Raw genomic sequence first — 18,876 nt, forward strand, 5'->3', positions numbered from 1 at the left:
TCATGGTTCCATGGGTAAACATCATTTTCTGTTCCACTTTATATATGGAAATGCCCATTTTATTTATTGTTTGCTAAGTTCAAAAGAAGAAAATAAATTCATGTACAAGAAGCAAAAAAGGGAACTGTATCCCAGACTTGATTCTGAACAGGGAGAAACTGGTTTTTGACTATAAAAATGATGATAATCTTGAGTAAGACTTTTGTCTTTTGTTTAATATACCCTGACTAGTATGTAGCAGGAGTTTAATAAATGCTCATTGACTGCCCTTATGGAATGCTTTGCATTTTTCCTATCCTTGATTCTCCTCTCTGTACCCATTCTAGTTTTCCAGGGGCTTTTCTGAAATGGAATGAAAGAAGTCACAACTGAAGTCAGCACCACATATATTGTCTGATCAGGGCTGAGTCGAGCAAAGTTGTTTCCTTGATCATTTGAAGGTGAGACGAGGTGCCATAGATATTAACATTTTCTCAATAATGTCAATATAATTTATCTTGTCATTAAAACTTCATTGAAGCACTAATGAAGTCTTAGTGCACTCTAAACCCTTTATGTTGACTCTAGTTCTTCAAAATCATAAACTAAAATGAAAATGTAATAAGGGAAAGGGTAACTTGGTGGCTAAAATGCTCAACTAATGTAGAAAAGACCTGCCATTATGTAGAAAAGTTACATACAGCATAATTTTAATATTATAAAATCTCATTGGCAGTAATGTCAGAGGTTACCTGCTTCAATTCTGAACTAGAATTACACACACACACACACACACACACACACACACACACAAACACCATTCTCACAAAGTGGTTATCCAGACTCTGTTTAAATGTACAGTGATAAACTCATGATGAAGCATGCTATCCACTTCAGAGAAAGAACTCAGACTATCTGACAACAGACTGAAGCATGCTATTTTTCACTTTCTTTCATTCTTTTTAAAAATTTTAATCTGCTTATACAAAATGACTAATATGGAAATGTTTTACTTGATTGCACATGTATAAAGCATATGGCATTGCTCCCTGTCTCATGGAGGGGGAAGGCAAGGGAGGAAGAGAAGGACAGAATTTGGAACTCAAAACTTTAAAAAATGTTAAAAACTGTTTTAACATGTAATTATGGGAAATAAAAAAGATGGCATTGGACATGGAAAGAACCACAAAAACAAACAAACAAACATAGCGATAGAGAACCCAGTACCTTTGGAGGCAACTGGGCCACTTTTGGATAATTTTCACTCTTAAGGAGTTCTTTCTTATGTTAAGAAGATGTGTCTTATGTCAAAAGTTTCAAGAGAGGATACTCAACGATGTTGAATGTTGCATGGAGGTCAATGAGAATGAAGTCTAAGAAAAAGCTGTTGGCTTTAGTTATTAGGTCACTGGTGACCTTTTCAGAAGATGTGGGATAGAGAGCAGTGTACTATTATCTAGATGTATTCAGTTGACTTCGTAATGAAATGGATTCAGAATTGAGAATCTCAGAATCTGAGAAATTAATGGATCAATGTCAACTGGAAGGGAAGAATCTAATGCAAGTCCCCAGGGATCTGTCCTTGGTCCTGAGTTGTTCAACTGTTTCTTCAGTGACTTGTATGAAGACAGAGTTGGAATGTTTATGAAATTTTCAGGTGATATGAATCTGGAAAGGATAAGTAATATGTTGGAGGACAATAAAAATTTAAAATTATCTCAATGGTTTAGAATAGTGGGCTAAATCCAGTTAAATTAAAAATTGTGAGGTCTTCATTTAGGTTTTTAAAAAATCAACTGTATATATACAGAATGAGGAAATGTAGCTGCACAACAGTACAGATTTTTTTTAAAAAAAGGATCTGGAAGGCTGGTCTGGGCTCTGTGGGCTGCGCTTTGCTCAGTGCCCGGTGTGATAGCCCTTTCCTGTCAGCCTTCTAGGCTGCTTTGAACTGGAAAACTCTTTCATTTTGTAGTTTTGTGGCTTCCGCTGCTCTAGAATTTGTTTAGAGTCATTTTTACAGATATTTTATGAACTTTGAGGGGAGAGTTTTTACAGGTCCATCCCTCTATTCCACCATCTTGGTTCCGCCCCTCAACAAGTATTTGTTAAGCACTTATAAATGCCATTCCTACCTCATGGCACCGGAAACTGAACAAAATACTCAAGAGACAATTTGATGGGGTCTTTGCAGAGAAGGCCTACTGCCTCCTTCATTTTCATAATGTTTCTATCAATATATCCTAGGAGTATATTAGCCTTTGGGGCTGCTTTTTCAGCCTGTTAACTCACACTAAACTCCTAGTGCACTTAAAAACAAATTACTAGATCTATTTTACATGAATTATCCAACCATGGCTTTCCTGTCCTCTACCAGTGAAGAGTGTAGTATCATATGATCATAGAATTTAATGCTGAAGGGAACCTTAAAAGTAATTGTCTAATCCCTCATTTGATGAAACAGATGCAGACAGTTTATTTGCCCCAGTTTATAAAAATATTAGTTGACAAAAATGGAATTGGAACTCAGGTGTTCTCACACCAATATTTTTAGTCCAAGTATAGGATTTTTTATTGATCCCTCTTCGACTTAAATATATTAGATTTGTACTTTTCATTGAGACCTTTTGGGACTCTATTTGGATCCAATTGATACTTTTGTATTCCATCATCCCAGATATTAGCTGAATCCAATAAGTATGCCGCATTTGCCTTCATCCAAGTCTCATAAAAATGGTGACCTACACAGGATCAAGTGTAGGTCACTAGACCTACAGCATTCTACTAGAAACTTCCCTCCAAGTTAACATTGACCCATTAATTCCCATTTTTTCCAGTCTTATCATTTACCCACTTTCAAATCTACCTGAGTATAAAGCCCATATCACTATCTATTCCCCCCAAAAAATCATGATAAATTACATCAAAAGCCTTAATTCCAAATATTTTTTGCCTCTGACATTGGTTTACTAGCATATTAATCACGTTAAAAAATGGAATATGGTGAATCTGACATCACTTGCTCTTGATAAACCAACATTGGTTCTTGGTGATCACTTCTCTTTCTTTTCTATGTTCTCATAAATATTCCTTTACTAGTGTGTGCAATAATTTTCCTGGAAATCAAACCCAAGAATTTCATTATTGAAAAAATTATCTCTCTCTTGCATATACTTCCACTGGAGAATTTTAAATCATTTAAATCATTCACTCTGTGTATCCTTTTTTCTGAACTCTTTGTATTCAGCTCTCATAAAATAGAGTATAACTCATACTGCATTGCATTTTCTCTTATCTTTTCTACCATGAACTTTTAAGCTGAAGGATTTTACTTTATCATCAGCCTTCCTATTTGGTCAAAACTGATGAGAAGGCCAACTCCCATTTTATAGATGATGAATCAGGGAACAGGTCTACCTTGAATGAAATACATACAGAAGTGTTGCCATAAGCTCACCAAGTTACTTTCATCTCTAATGTGTTTGTGCAAATCAGTTTGTAAACTTCTGATGTTTAAACTGAAGGCAAGTTGCACATCTCTTCAGCCATCTGGGCAAGGGGAAACCTTTGCAGCTTGGTATATGAAGTCAATGAACAGCCAAGATACAGATCAAGTGAGTCTACTTACCAAGTGTATTTTTAAAGATCCTTATAAACATGGTCATCTCTAGACCTACTTATAAAGACAGAGCCAAGTGGAAAGCATCAGCTACTCATCATGAGTAAAATAATATTTATTGGGGTATAACAATGCCCAAGGGCTTGGTGAACTAAGCAATCAAAATCACAGTAATAGGTATCAAACTAGAGCCCCAAATACCATTTAAACTACAACGAAAGAGTAAATTTTATGGTCTTGCTTTTTATGACTGAAGACGTATACACTAGCTATCAAAATCACTTTAATTTTCAAGCTCACTCCAGGCCTGAAACAAAATAACCCAAAAGCTCCTATTACCGTAATTTAACAGAAAGCACAGCCATCTTTTCTTTATCTATGACAACACGATGTCATAAATACAGCTGCTTTTCATCCATAATTACATAAACAATAAACATGCTGCCATTCACTAGGGTTTTAATAGTCAATACACGTAAGCAATATTGTGATCTAATGGGCTGCATCTGTTTTCTTTAACCTTCTTCATTTTACTCATCATCCTTGTCCTCGTCAGAAAAATGAGGCACAGACTTCTTTGCCACCACGTTGTCCAGTCCCTGCCTTGCAGATAGGGGTTCACATTCTGAAAAATACATAGTTTAGTGATGTAAAAAAGGATCAGTTATGCATAACACAGGAAAACACATGGAAGCAATGTATTATGATATGCCCTATAAACTGGACCACTTTGTGATGGGCATTACTGAAGGATTCTATTGAGTGAAATATTATTTCAGGGTGCTAACTAGAATTTATGCTTCTAACTTAAACCTGTAGGATAGCTAACAACCAACCTCCCTCCCTCCCTCGCCATAATCTGGCATGCTTTATCTGTGCAAATATGAGTGCTTGAGTGAATAAGCCTTCCAATAACCTAGCTATTGATCCTTATATACAGGAAAATTCTCATGCTATGTTCCTGTGGGTGGTTTTAATTTTTTTTGGTTTATCAAATACTTTACTAGAAAAAAAATAGCTCTGTGAGACTATTAAATGAATGTTCTTCTGAGTCTAACTCCAGGTATGGATAGCAAGAAAAGTGGTCTGAGCCTCCAATCCATGATGCCAGTGAGCCTGTGAGATGCTGGTATGAACTGAAAAAGGTGATCTCATGGGAATGGTGGGAGAGCGGCTGTTCAGCCTGGGCTGAGGTAGAATTCTCCTGACTCAATTTCCCCGCTGACACCTGGCCGACTTTAAGCCTGACTGAATGCAAGTTGGCAATCCACTCCTACCTGGAACTGACATGAAGTTGGGGAGATATTGGTTCCCTGAAATGTTCCTACTCTTAGTGGCAATTTCCTAGAGTCAAAAGGTTTGTGAGTTTAATACCAGATCTATTCAATTATAGATTGTTGGTAGGAAAACATCCGAGGTTAAGTCTAAAATTAAGCTATTAGGCTTAGGACTTTAGACCAACAACAATAAGTTAGGGTCCTTTCATTCTTAGTAATACTGTGGAGACAATTAGGTCAAGAGCTTGTGAAGTTAGCAACTTAAATATTATTTGTGTCTCAGTTGGTTAATGTTTTAAAAAAATTCTTTTGTGATCTATATTGTAAATGCTTTAAAAAGAAGCATCACCTCACCAAAACTTGGAATTGTTTTATGTGATATGAACTGTTAAAAATGAAAAATAAAATAAAATTTAAAAAATAGCTCTGAAGATTTATAAGCACACCAGAAGTGAAACTGAAATTCAAAAGCTATTGAAAAGACTTTTTTCATTGCATAAGTGATTTTTTTTCTATTCAAGTACTAAACAGTAGTGAAGTAGAGAGGCATTGTGGGAGTCTCTAGTACTCACACATATCCAGCTGGTCAAATTAAAAAGCTATACACTTTGGGAAAAGCCTGTATATCCATATATCCAGTGCTGGCCTCTACAGTGTGTAACACTCTTCCCTCTGGTGGCATGTGGAATGAGTCAAAAGTTTGTCCATTGCTGCTCCAACTCACATCTATTTTGTAGCATTTGGAGTTGGAGCAAGCAATTGGAGCCTTGCAGGATAGTCTTTAGCAGGAAGTAAAATTGTTGCAAAAGCTTTTGAAGATATTTGTTTATTGAAGAGTCTTTCCAATGACCCAACAAAAATAAGAAAGGGACTTTGGGATTTTATGATTCCAGAATGATTAGTAATTCAGTTACATGTGAAACAGACTCACTGAGGCAACATTTTGCAGGGGCTTTGTGTCCAGATGGGGCTCCTTGTGGGTCAAAAAACCACATTTCCATTCTCAAAGCTTCATCTGGAGGTGCTATGCTCCCTTAGAGCACTTAACTAAGCATGCTCCCCTGAATACTAGATTGGGGGATCAGTTTTTGCATCTGACAGCTAAATGACTCAATCGTGGGAAGGTTTTCAAGCTCTCCTGCTAACACTGTATCCTTTCTTATTGGGGCTCTACTTCAAAGCAAGTTAAGAAACAGGCTCAGAAGTGAAACCATCCAACCTGGTTGAAATTTGTGGAAATTCCTGTGTGAAGGGTGATATGGGTTTTTTTTTTTAAGTCATTTTCTGGGAAATCTTCTTGCTAGGTGAATTTAAATACTTTTTAGACTAAATAAAGGGGAGTTCTCCAATATTAATTGAATATGTGTAAAGACTGAACAGTGAGTAAGACATTTAAGGGTTGACTGAAAAGTGTTTTACAAGTGAAAATCTGAATGTTTGGTTGGCTTTGGATGATCACATAAAGTCTCATCTAAACCATATGCAGCACTTTGGACTAAGATGGAAGTTTAGGGAGATTACCACTGGCAATGGGTTTTTATGTGACATTTGAATGTTTCACCATCTACCCAGACCCAGGAAGTGCCATATTGAGGGGCAAGGGAGGGAAAGGTGGTGAAGGCTGGAAACAGGAAAAATAACAGGAAGGGAAAGAAAAAGAAAAGAGAATTTATTTGGATGTTTTTTAAACCACCCAAATAGTTCCACTGCAATTCAGTACCTCCATTTGTGAGAATTTTTCAGTTCCCTATTAAAACTAGCTTTTATGACCCAGCAAATAGACTAGCAGACATAGGCTGGGAAAGCAGTATCACACTGTAAGAGACAGCATACCACAACGGGTAGTAGCACACAGAGGATTCGAAATGGGGAAGAGCAGGATTCACCAGCTATGTGACCACAAGCAAGTGACTTAATCTCTCACTTTCCTCATCTATATAATGGGGATAATAATAACATCTCCTTCACAGGTCTGCTATGAGGCTCACATAAGATAATGTAGGGAAAGCACTTGGTAAAACCTAGGAGTGCTCTATAAATGTCAACTTTTTTATTATTTTTATGATGTGTGAGCACTGCCACTCTCTCAGATATGCCTCTGTAATAGCTGCTCAGTCTCCCTGGGATTCAACTTTTTTACCTGTAAAATGAGAATAATAGCTTGTTTCCCTCCAAGACTCACAGGGTTAGCATGAAAGAAGAGATGTGAAAAAAAAAATACTAAAAGTAACTAGCATTTATGTAGCACTTTGAGGTTGCAAAGTGCTGTATATCTTATCTCATTTCAATCTCACAAGAACCCTGTGAGGTAGGAACTATTTGCTATCCCTATTTTACAAGCAAGGAAACTGAGGTGAGGCAACATGCATTTATCAAGCACCTATTATGTGCCGAGAACTTTGGCTGACACTGATTAAGTGACTTTCCCAGGGTCCCATAGCTACTAAGTACCTGAGGCAGGGTTTAAATTTGCCTCACTCTTACTCTCTGGAAACCATAATTGGTCACTATAATTCTTTGAAAACACAAAAGCACTGAAATTCAAAAATATAAATTTTAAATTTGGGGATAGACAGGCAATTGATGGATAATCCTTAATAGTCTGTTCTAACTTAGAAGAACAATCAGTCCATAATTCTGTTTATTATCTAGCACCTTTCTTCTAAAGAAATAAAGGCACTTTCATATCATATTGTCACTGAGCCAAGAAGTAAGGTGGGACAAGAATTTAACCCAATTCACAATTAAAAGGATTGAGACACAGGGAAGTTTGATTCAGCCTAGATCATGCGGTTTATATAGTTAATGGAGCCAGATCTAGCACTCAGGTCTTCATTTTCTTTTCTTTGTCTTTCTTTTGTCTGGAACAAAAATAAGAATTGGATCTCTGCTCTTGATTTTTTTTTTGTCTGGAAAGCCACAACCTATGCTAAGCTTCTTTGGGAGAAGTGTTGCTTTTAAACTAGTCCAGAATTTCTTCTTTCTGAATCATGAACTTAATGAGATGGTTAAGGTCTCTCAATCAAACTGTGAAGTCCATCTGAATACTGATTATAGGGAAGGCAACTTCTGTTACTCAAGAGGATTGAGACCCAATACTTCTGGCTTGAGGACATGATCTTTGTATGCTCCAGGAGAACAGACAGTACTTGATACCACTGGGTCACATTGACATTCCTGGACATAAATTCTAGGCCTTTTCCATGTGAAGGAAGTTGAGGCTAAAATATAAAGCTTGGCCAAAGTTCCAAAATTTTGGTATCTAGGTTCCCTAAGGATAAGACCTAAGTAGTTACCCACTGACATTCCCTAAGGAAGGACAGAGGGATGGTGGAATAGGGAGTGGACAAAAACTAAGGCTCTTTGCTGAATTTACTGCAGGTGTTATTTATGCACCTTGAAGAATAGAGGAAATGGAAATCATGGGCTACTTCTTGGTCAATCTCCATATAATGGCCATTTACTAGCATACTTATAAGGATGTAGGGACCTAGAACTCTGCATGTTCCTCCACGGTCACTACTCCCTCAGGCCCTTTTCCTCCTCCAACTATAAGATTGCAAATGGCAATTCTCAAGTGGCAAAGACTCCTAAACCGGGTAATTTAACTCTGCCAAATAAGGTATTTTTCTATCCTTTCGATACCTTATGAGTCTCTCTTATAAATCCTGCTTTGGGTATATCTGTTCTTTCTCAGACTGAGGCAGAAGCTTGGAGCTTTGTGACATGGAGCTATAGGGATAAATGATGTTTCTGGACAGCCTATATAACTCTAAGGCCAGAAAAAGGAAAACTCATCAGCAGTAAGGAAATAGATTGGAGAATATTATTCAGAACAATTTGCAACTATTATCGTCTAATTCCCTAATCTCTGATAGGGCCAAACTATTTGTTTTTGTTTTTTCTGTGTTAACAGTCTTCATGTGAAAAGCTTGTGCTGTTGTCCTTGGTTTGTTTTTTTTTAAAATTCAACACAAAATAGGTGTTGACTTGGTAACAGCCATATTTTCATCAGATTGGAAGGAGTAAGAGATAAAACTGTAAACTCTAAGGGTGGAGTGTTGGTGGGATAGCAAGGCTTCATATGTTCAACTTGTGAGCGTCAGTGCTTAAAAACAATTCATTAAAAGCTCAAGTCCATTCAGTTCCCTTCAAGAAAATGTCGTAATAGTCAAAGAACACCGTAAACAGTTGAGTCCGTGTTGGATGACTAGGGTGAGGAAATAGTGTTGAAATCTCCAAACAGATACATGTGACATGTGGCAAACGAACATAGCTAAGTTAGAAAATTTGGCATAATCTGGCCAGGAAAAGGACAAGAATATGTCTAGGCAAACTGTATGAGGAAATGGCTGAATTTAGCTTCTCTAACAAAATGCTTCTATAAATTATTGTTTGAACCATGGAATTTAGCCCTTGACTTTATTGTATCACTTAGTAAGTGTTTCATATATGTAAGCTGTCTCCTCAACCAGGCTGCATGCAAGCTTAGTACATGGAGACAGACAGAAAAACAAATAGTTGGGCCCTATCAAAGGTTTGTGGGCAGAGCTCATTTTAGTGGCTTCTCTGGGATCTCCCACAGTACCTAGCACAAAATTAGGAACAGAGTAAGCACTTAATGAGTTTTCAAAGAATTGAAACTATAGTAGCTATGAGTTTTTAATACTGTAGTCCAAAGTCTCAGCAGCCTATCAGAGAGCTGGGGATGTAGTTTCAAAGCAAGGTCCCTCTTTATGCTGGACCACTCTCCTAATTTTTCATAAATGCTTATGATGAGACTCTAAAGTTGCTTCAGAACAACCTGAGGTCTCAGCATTTGTCAACAACCCTCTTCAGATAACATAACATAGAAAAATAGTCAAGACTGTAAGTTACCCTCCTTCTCTGTCTCTGTCCACCTTTCATCTTTTCGAAAAGAAGCTTCTTGTTCTAGAGAGGGGGAAGGGAGGAGAGAAGAAACAAATGTAGCAGTATGGATCAAATTTGGTGAATGTCTATTTTAAAAGCAATACTCTGTGTTTCCTGTGGACATTTGCATACACATATTTTGGAAACAGAACTAGATGAAAAGAATGTCGTGTCAGAAAGATAAACCACAAGAGAAAAGTTAGTGGTTTTTCAGCTTTTAATAAAGTCCTTTGGAGTGCCCAGGGGCCCACTAGTGTCATCAACAATCACATAAAGAGGAAAATACATTTTAAAATACAAGCACTAGAAACCAATCTAGCACAGATCTAGTACCGCCCCATGAAATGGCTATGGTAGAAACCAGCCATCGAGGGGGCAAGGAGGGGGAGAGGAGGAGAATGGTATCTCACTCCCTTTTAACAAACTGCATAAACTAAATGCTCCAGGGGTGTAGTGTTTGATTATTTGTAACAATTCTCCAAGTAAATAAATTCAACATCATGGCTTCTGCAACCAATCCATCTGTAGTTTTAAGTTAGTGCCCCCAGTAAAGATGCTAAGAAAACCATTTGGTCCATAACATTTTTAATAGAGTGAACCTTTTAAAAACTGCCAAAAAAAAACTTCTTGGCAGAAAGGAAAGCTATGTTGAGAGGAAAAAAGCTCTGTTACCACAGTTTGTATAAGTGTTTCCACATACTGCTATATTTCAAACACACAGTGGAGTCAACTAAGCTCAAGAATATAGGACACATGCTCAACAGATTTTTCTCTCGATTATGATTATAGAAGACAGAAAACTTAACCTGTGAGTGGGACGGGAGAAGGAGAATGGGGGTGTTTGTGCTGGTTGTTGTTTGGGTTAGTTTGGTTTTTTAATGAAGGGAAAATCAAGTATAAATGAGGTGATTGATCTTACTCTAAATAAGCTTCCTTAACTGTGATAAAGGAAGTGCAGCATAAAGTTTTGATGAAGTACCAACTTATTCCTTTTGAGTTGTTTGAGTACAACAATTTTTTTTTAGAAAATCATAGATGTGGAGACAAAAATGACAAGTGCCAAGAATGAGCTTTGTATTTTTCATGTTCATTAAAATCTCCCTGATTCACAATCCATATCTCTTGCCCAACCTCAACTATGCATGAAGGCTGTGCCAGGGAAGGAAAGTCAAAGAGCCCCTCCATCTGCCAAAGAGGGACGTTTCTGGCTGCAATCACACTTGTCGGCTTTCTTGGGGAACAGCTCAATTTGATACTTGAAGAGAGAAAAGGCAGACATGTAGGTTGTTCCATCTAGGAAAAAGTCTATCACACTCTGGGTCTTTACTTTTGCTGCCTGAAGGTTATCTTTTCCATGGATGTATGTTATTCCCAATTCCCAGAGTGGCACTAGTGTTAACACCACCAGGCAGAATGCCACCTCAACATGAGCATTTTTATTCCTCATTACTCAAAGCAGAGTGGGACTTGTTTGGTCTGTGGCACAATATTAAATTCATTGATCATGAGTGGGTGTGGAACCAACTTGATAGCTGACACAGCAAGATGGGGTACCAATCAAATTTGCTGAATAAATGGAATGGGATGGAAGGAATGGAATGAAATGAAATGGAGCAGGAAAAGATTTATTAGAACAGAAAGGGATTGGATGGAGTGGAATAGGGCTTAACTAAACTCTAATATCATAGAATATGATAAAGTAAAACATATTTTGGTTTTTCTCTTCAGCAGCATTTCCTGAAACTACCTTGTTCCATGAAATTTTTATTACCAAAAACGACAGTCCCTGCTTTGACACTTGTGACCTTGGGCAAGTCATTTAACCTTGGTTTTCTTATCTGTAAGGTAAGGGGGTAGGATCAGATAACCTCTGATGTCCCTCCAAACTCAACAGCTATGGTCCTACCATTCTGATCTTCTATAATTCACTTTGCCTGTTAGTTCTTTCCCAAATATCACTCTCTCATTCATCCCAGGTCATCAGGATATGTTCAGGCTCTGCTTCCATTCTAAGCTTCAAGAGAAACTAAGGTGGACCTAGGCAACCCTTACTTTGACTGTTTTGTAGGCAATGGAACGGTCAGAGATAGATTGAACAGACAGACAAGAGAAAATGAAAGCTAATAAACAATCCACCTCTCCAGGAGCCAAAGTCCCTCAGGTTAAGCCAGGCTGCTTTCAATGGAGGTGGCAGGTTCCAGACTCTAACAGAGGCTTCCTATCCATCACTGAAGAGCTTAGACATCTAGTGTGCTTCAGCAGAGGTGAATGTGCACAGATGACAAAGAACCCACTTTAGGGGATACTTAACTAGAGCAGGGGTTCTAAACCAAGTTCTTAATTTGTTTATGTCATGGATTCCTTTGTCATTCTGGTGAAACTTTCTCAGAAGAATGTCTTAAATGCAAGAGACACATAGGGTTAAAAAAGGAAAGTGATTATACTGAAACACAGTTATCCAAACTATTTTTAAAATTCAGGGATTCTCAGATTTCAAACCCCTCTACAAGAGGGAATCTCCATCAGCCATGTAATTATGGGATGCTGGAACAGGCAAAAGGCAGTAAGTTTATTTCCACTGAGAGCAAATACCACAGGACATCATGGTGTCTTGCAGTCACTCTCTTAGCTGCCTTATAATGTATTTTTCAGTAAGTGAGCCTTCTAGTTCTGGAAGATTTTCCTTAGGAACACCTTCCTCTAACAGTTCAGAGCACTGCTGTCAAAAGGCATTTAGTTAAATTCTAAACTGAAATGTTAAACCTTCAACATCATCACAAATGATCATTCGGTCTTGACTTGATCAAACATGATCAACTGAGGGATGAGTGATTCAATCTCAAGCTTGGTACCACCTTGCAAAGAGCTACTTTCCCAGGATTAATGATCTGCTAGATTTATCAAATGGAATTGTACACAGTGTGGAGAAACCAAGTGCAGACAGGGTCATGGCAAGGGTATGTCCATTACCAAGAGTTAGGTACAATGGCACGAAAGTCTTAGGTTGGGAGCAACTAAATCCTGGTAGTTTTAAATACTGACTGTATAAATTGAGAGACTAGGGGTTGAGAGACTAGGTTTGGGGGGAAGTCACCCAGCCATTCCATGAACTCAGAAATAACTAAACATAGCTGTAGGTAAGGGAGTAATGGCCATTTGGAGAAGTTAAACCAAAGACAGTGCAGTGACTTTATTGGTAACTTATGTTTGCAGCACCACACAAAGGAGACTGTCCCTATCCAACTCATCTATTGTGTTCACCCAGTTGAGTTTGCTTTGTTTACTGAAAATGTTCTAGAGTCATCCAAGGTGCTGATCAAGAATACTGATGCATGCTTAGAAAGGGGAAACACTTGTCTTCCTAGGTCAGAAACTGTTTTCCTGAGAGAGTAACATTGAAGTTCAAGGATACAGAGGGGAAGAAGAGTGAAATTTGCAGGGACCAGTCATTGAGTTCAGGTGTAAGTTACTTAGCATCAGAGTGTATTGGGTGTTCATTTCTTGCAAAACAACTCTTCCCTCTTGTAGGCATGACCACCTCCCAGGAGATATTAGTGAAGCACAAGTAATGAAAAGACATAGGAATGCATTCAGGTTTTAAAGTTCTTTGGTCAATATTTATTGGATGCCTACTATATATTGAACACTGTGGAAAACTACAAAGGAGAATGAATAGTCTGTGCCTTTAATCTAATGGAAGGGACAAGACAGACATTCATGTTTAACTTAGAGATTCAGTGGAGAGTAGTGGACTTAAAAGCAAGCAAGGACCTAAGTTCCAGTCCTGATTTTACACTTACTGATTGGGCATTGACTATTGGCAAAGCACTTAATTTCTCTGAAATTTGGTCTCCTAATCTGTTTTAATGCCTGCCATACTTTCAGAGGGTTGTCATGTGACTCAAATGACATAATATATGCAGTGTTTTGCACATTCTAAACAACTATATAAATAATAATCTTTAATAAAGAACTAAAAATAGTAAGTTATTATAGAAATAATCACAATGTACATATTGGACTTATGATTTCAATTGGTATGAAGAAGTATCAGTGTGGAAACTCCTTCCACTGATTTAACTCATCTCTAACACAGCTGTCTGAGAGAGTTGCCGAGCTCACTGATTGATTGATATGTTAACGGTGTGTGTGTGTGTGTGTGTGTGTGTGTGTGTGTGTGTGTGTGTGTGTGTGTGTGTGGAAAGAGAGAGAGAGAAAGAGACAGAGAGAGAGAGATAATGAGAATATGTAGATATGTAGGTTTCAATCATACCTCTGAGACATAAGCAAGTCAATTAATGTATGTGTAGTGTGTGTTGTGTATATATACGCGTGTGTGTGTGTGTGTATGTGTGTATGTATATGTAATATACATTTATATCATTGTCCTTAGTAGGACTGCACAAGAAACAAGAAATTATGCTTTCTTGAGAACTCTAAATCTGTGAAAATACTGACTGGAGATGGTGGGACCCTACTAAAAAAAACATCACACATACTTGTGAATTTCAAGCAAATTAACTCTTAGTACCTACCAGTTACTAATAAGGCAATAAACTAAGGAAAGCTAAGTTTAAACAAATGATCACAGTTGATAAGAAACTTCTAAACATGACCTAAAGTAGTGGATTTACTAATAGTTCTTCCCTCTTATAGGGAATCCAAGTTCTAGTCTTTGGCTCTGATACATACATAGAAAACAAGTGACAGAAACAGATATACTACACATATGTGCTAATTATTCAAGGATGTGAACTACAGGCTGGGTTGTTATTAGAATGACTGAAGATAATCTAGAAAGGCTTTCTGAAAAAGATGAGCCAAATCTAGAAAGAAGGAAAGATGATGTCTTCCATCTCTCCTACTTCCCTACACCCATTAAACTTATTCTCTGCCTTGACTTAGTACTTCCTGCTCCCACCCAGATCATTGGTTCCCTTCTAACTGTTCTAGATTCGCTCTCAACTTCCCAAGGTCAACTACTTCAGTATTGCCCTCTAAAGCACTTGGACTCCTTCCTCCAAACTCAATGGGCCATTGCCTAATCTTTTCCATCCCCAGCCTCTGTTCTTTTCTACTCCTATTCCTGGACCACACAGAAAATGTAAAACTAAGTGAAACCAAACCTTTAAAGAGTAAAGAAACGACTTCCACTTTGATCCAGCCCTTGGTTCTGCTAAGTAATCTTTTTTTATCCCTCTCATATCTCCCTTATATACTCCCCAGTGCCAAGTGAAGACCTATTTTTTTCTTAAGCTACCAATTCTTCTTCCCCACCCTCCATCTCCTTTATTCAATTTTCTTTTCCATTTTCTGTCTTGTTAATTCCTTTGTCAATGTCTTTCCTTTCCTCCCCTTATTTCTATTTCCATTGCCATCACCTTAGACCCTGCTCATTGTATACCTATGATGGCATAGGGCTTTTCTGAAGCTATCCTGGAAGAAAGGGAAGGATTAAAGATGGCGTAGGACCACCACTACCATAGCAGATTGGGGAGATGATCATTTAACCTTTGAGCTTCAATATTCAGATGTGTAAAACAGGTTCTGCCTCACACTGACGGTGGAGCTTCCCATTAGATTGTGAGTTCTTTGAGCATATGCGCAGATAGGAGAAATTATAGTAAAATATCGCAAAAAAATTTTTTAATTACAAAAAAAATTCTTGTATCAATTGACACACCAAGAAAGACATAATCACTGTCTTCAAGAACTTGGACTATCATAAAAAAAGGAAATAAACTTTTTCTGCTTGAACTTAGGTAGCAAAGTTTAGAATTATCGAGACAGATTTTGACTGCATATAAAAGAGCTGTCCACAAATAGAAGAAATGTCCTTGGAAGATTGTATGTTCTTGGTCAAGAGACATCTTCAAGTGAAGCTTTGAAATTCACATATTGGGAGTGCTATAGAGTAGGTTCTTGGACACAAGACTAAATGTGTCATAGTCAATGATTTATGAGGTCTCTTCCAACTGAGATTCTGTGGTTTGTCTATGATTTTAAAATTGCCTCCTAGCTGACATTAGCTGCCAGACTGATCTTAATAAAGAGCACTTGTATTATATCAGTCTCTTCTTCAAGAGCCTACAATGTTTCTTTGTTTTTCTTTCACATCAAGTCTAAATTCCTAGAATACTGGATTTGGAGTCAGAACCCCTGGTTTCAAATTCCACCTCTGTCATTTGTTAAGTGGGTAACCTTAGGCAAGTCACTTCACATCTCTGGGCTGCAGTTTCCTCATCTGAAAAATTAGGGGATCCAGACTAGATGACTTTAAGATGTATTACAGTTCCAAATAGATATTTCTATGATGCTTTTTAAAGATCTTCCATAATTTAATCCCGACCTACCAATCCAAATTTATTTCCCACCTCTCCCAAATATAAATGCTCCATTTTAATTAAGCTAATTACCCTGATTATACTCTTTCCTTTCTGAATTCTCTCCTACCACTTTTTTCCAAATCCTACCTATACTCAAGACACAGCTCACATCCAAGCTAAAGAAGCATTGTAGTATAGTAGAAAGAGCTCTGGACTTGGGAATCACAAGGCATTGGACCATAAAATCCATGGATTTAGAGCTAGAAGAGAATTTAAGAGGCCATTTAGTCCAACTCCCTCCTTTTACAGATGAGGAAATTGAAGTTCAAAGTTAAATGACTCACCCAAAGTCACACAGGTAGTAAGTAGCAGAGTTCAGTTTTGAACACAAGTCCTCATGGAATGCTGACTGAGGGGAACAGTAGGACAATTAAGGAAGGAGAGAATGAAAAATGCATTTATTAAACATCTAATATGTGCCAGGCACTGTGCTAGGTACTTTATAAACAGCTCATTTGAGCTTACAAGAATCCTGGGAGGTAGGTGCTATTGTTAAATCCATTTTACAGCTGAGGAAACTGAGGCTGGCAGAAGTTAAGTGGCTTGTTCAGAGTCACATAGCTAATAAATGTGCAAGATCACATTTGAATTCAGGTCTTCCATACTCCAGGTCTAGCACTTTATCCACTGCACCATCTAGCTGCCTAAGTTGTAACAAAAGTAGGTGATATGAAATAATTCAGGAAAGGTAGGTTGACTCAAGATTTTAAAGGGCTTTAAATGCTAGGATGAGGAGTTTATAATTCATCTTATAGTCAATGCAGTGTCACCAAGGATTTTGGAGCAGAATTGGCGTTGAGGGAAAGGTGTACCTGTGTCTGCAGAAAATTGTTTTTCCCGCTGTGTGAAGAATGAATTGAAGAGAGGTGAGGATGAAATCAATGTTAGGACCAGTTAGGATGCTAATATAATAGTCCAGCTAAGAGATGCTAAGGGTCTGAACTAAGGTAGTGGCTATTTGAGTAAAGAGAAGGAGAAGGATATGAGAGATGATGTAGAGGGAATATTGACAAGTTTGGTGACTGATAAGATTGGTGAAAGACAAGAATAAGTCTAAGATGACACCTGGGTGACTTGGGGAATGACAATGTCCTCAACAGAAACAGAGAAGTTTGGAAACAGGTCAAGAACAAGGATCAAAATGATCAATTCTGTTTTGGAAATCCCGAGTTTGAGATGCCATTAGGAAAGCTAGGTGACATCAAGCAGGCAGCTATCAGGGTCAGAGTGGAATTTAGGCATTAGGGTTAGATACATAAATTTCATTAAGAAACCATCAGCATAAGGCTGATAATTGAAGCAACCAAGAGGAGTAGATGCAATCACTCTCCAGAGTCCTACAATGATGGCAGATAGGGTCCACCTAGTCTCTAATAGAGAGAATGGCAAATGTAATAACATTAAATATAATATAGGTAAATATAAAGCCTTGCAATTGGGTTCATAAAATCAACTTCTAAAATGTAAGATAGAGGAGAGTGTCATCTGCAAATGATCTAGGTAGTTTAATGGACCAAAAGTTCAATGAGTCAAAAATGAGATATAGCAGGCAAGAAAGCTAAGGCAATCCTAGCCTGCATTAAGAGAAGAATAATGACAAGGATGAGGGAAGTAATATTACTATATTCCACTCTGTCTGGCCACATCTGGAGTATTGTGTTCCCTTCTGGGAGTCATATTTTAGGAAGCACTTTGATATGTGGGAAAATATCCACAGGAAGATAACCAGGATGGTGAAGAGTCTTGAGCTCATGTCACATGAAGATTGGTTGGAAGAACTAGGGATGTTTAACCTGGGGAAGAGAAAATGGAAGATAAATATGATCATTGACTTCAAGTATCCAAAGAGTTGTCATGTGGAAGAAGGATTAGACCACTAAGTGCCACAGTGGAGAGAACACTGGACTTGGAATTGGGAAGGATGAATTCCAATCCTTCATTCCTCAGATGTTCATTACCCTTAACGTGCTATAGAAGTGTTAGCTATTTATTATAATTGCTTGTTTTGCTAAACCTCTCCCCGCCCTGAAGGGGGATAGAACTATAAGCAATGAGTACAAATTGCAAGGAGACAAATTTGGCCTTCATGTATCGGGGGAAGAAGCTTGTTAGTTAGCACCATCAAAAAGTGGAATGGACTGCCTAAGGAAGTAATGAGTTTTCCATTATTAGTGGTTTTCAGGCAAAAGCTGTGAGACCACTTCTTGGGTATGTTGTACCAGGAATTTACCTTCAGCTGTGGCTTGTACTAGATGATTTCCGAGATCCCTTCCAACTCTGAGATTCTATGATAATACCATGGAGGAGGAGGTAAAGGTAGAAGGGAGATAGATAGATAGATAGATAGATAGATAGATAGATAGATAGATAGATAGATAGATTTATATATCTCACATAATGCCTGTTGATCCTCCTGAGTACTGAGATAGGGAGGAGCAGATGCTGAACCAACAATTCTGGTATCAGGAGCAGTCTTCCCACCTCCTAGTAATGGAGGGCTAAGACACTGTCAGTTTTTTTCCCAATGGTTCAAGTGTCATAGGGCAGAGTAAGCTGTGTCTCCACACATGACAACAAGCTTCTGGATGGGAATACATCCAGACTAGAGTCTGAGAGCTGGATCCCTGCCCTCCAGACCCAGTGATGTGGGAACAAACTCCAGGAAAAAATCCTCTAACACCTGCAGTGACAAGAAACTCACTCC

At 38.0% G+C, this 18,876-nt stretch overlaps 1 protein-coding gene across 1 annotated transcript in view; it reads right to left on the reverse strand.

Annotated features, from left to right (window-relative positions):
- Positions 1-3,695: 3,695 nt before the first annotated feature.
- Positions 3,696-18,876, reverse strand: part of LOC140514469 (uncharacterized) — a 65,804-nt gene continuing 50,623 nt past the window's right edge. The window contains 2 exon segments of the mRNA XM_072624897.1: positions 3,696-4,223; positions 9,754-9,807. Coding sequence (XP_072480998.1) covers positions 4,065-4,223; positions 9,754-9,807 — 213 coding nt within the window. The 3' untranslated portion in view covers positions 3,696-4,064.

Source organism: Notamacropus eugenii, chromosome 7, assembly GCF_028372415.1.
Source record: "Notamacropus eugenii isolate mMacEug1 chromosome 7, mMacEug1.pri_v2, whole genome shotgun sequence".
NCBI classification, from domain to species: Eukaryota; Metazoa; Chordata; class Mammalia; order Diprotodontia; family Macropodidae; genus Notamacropus; species Notamacropus eugenii.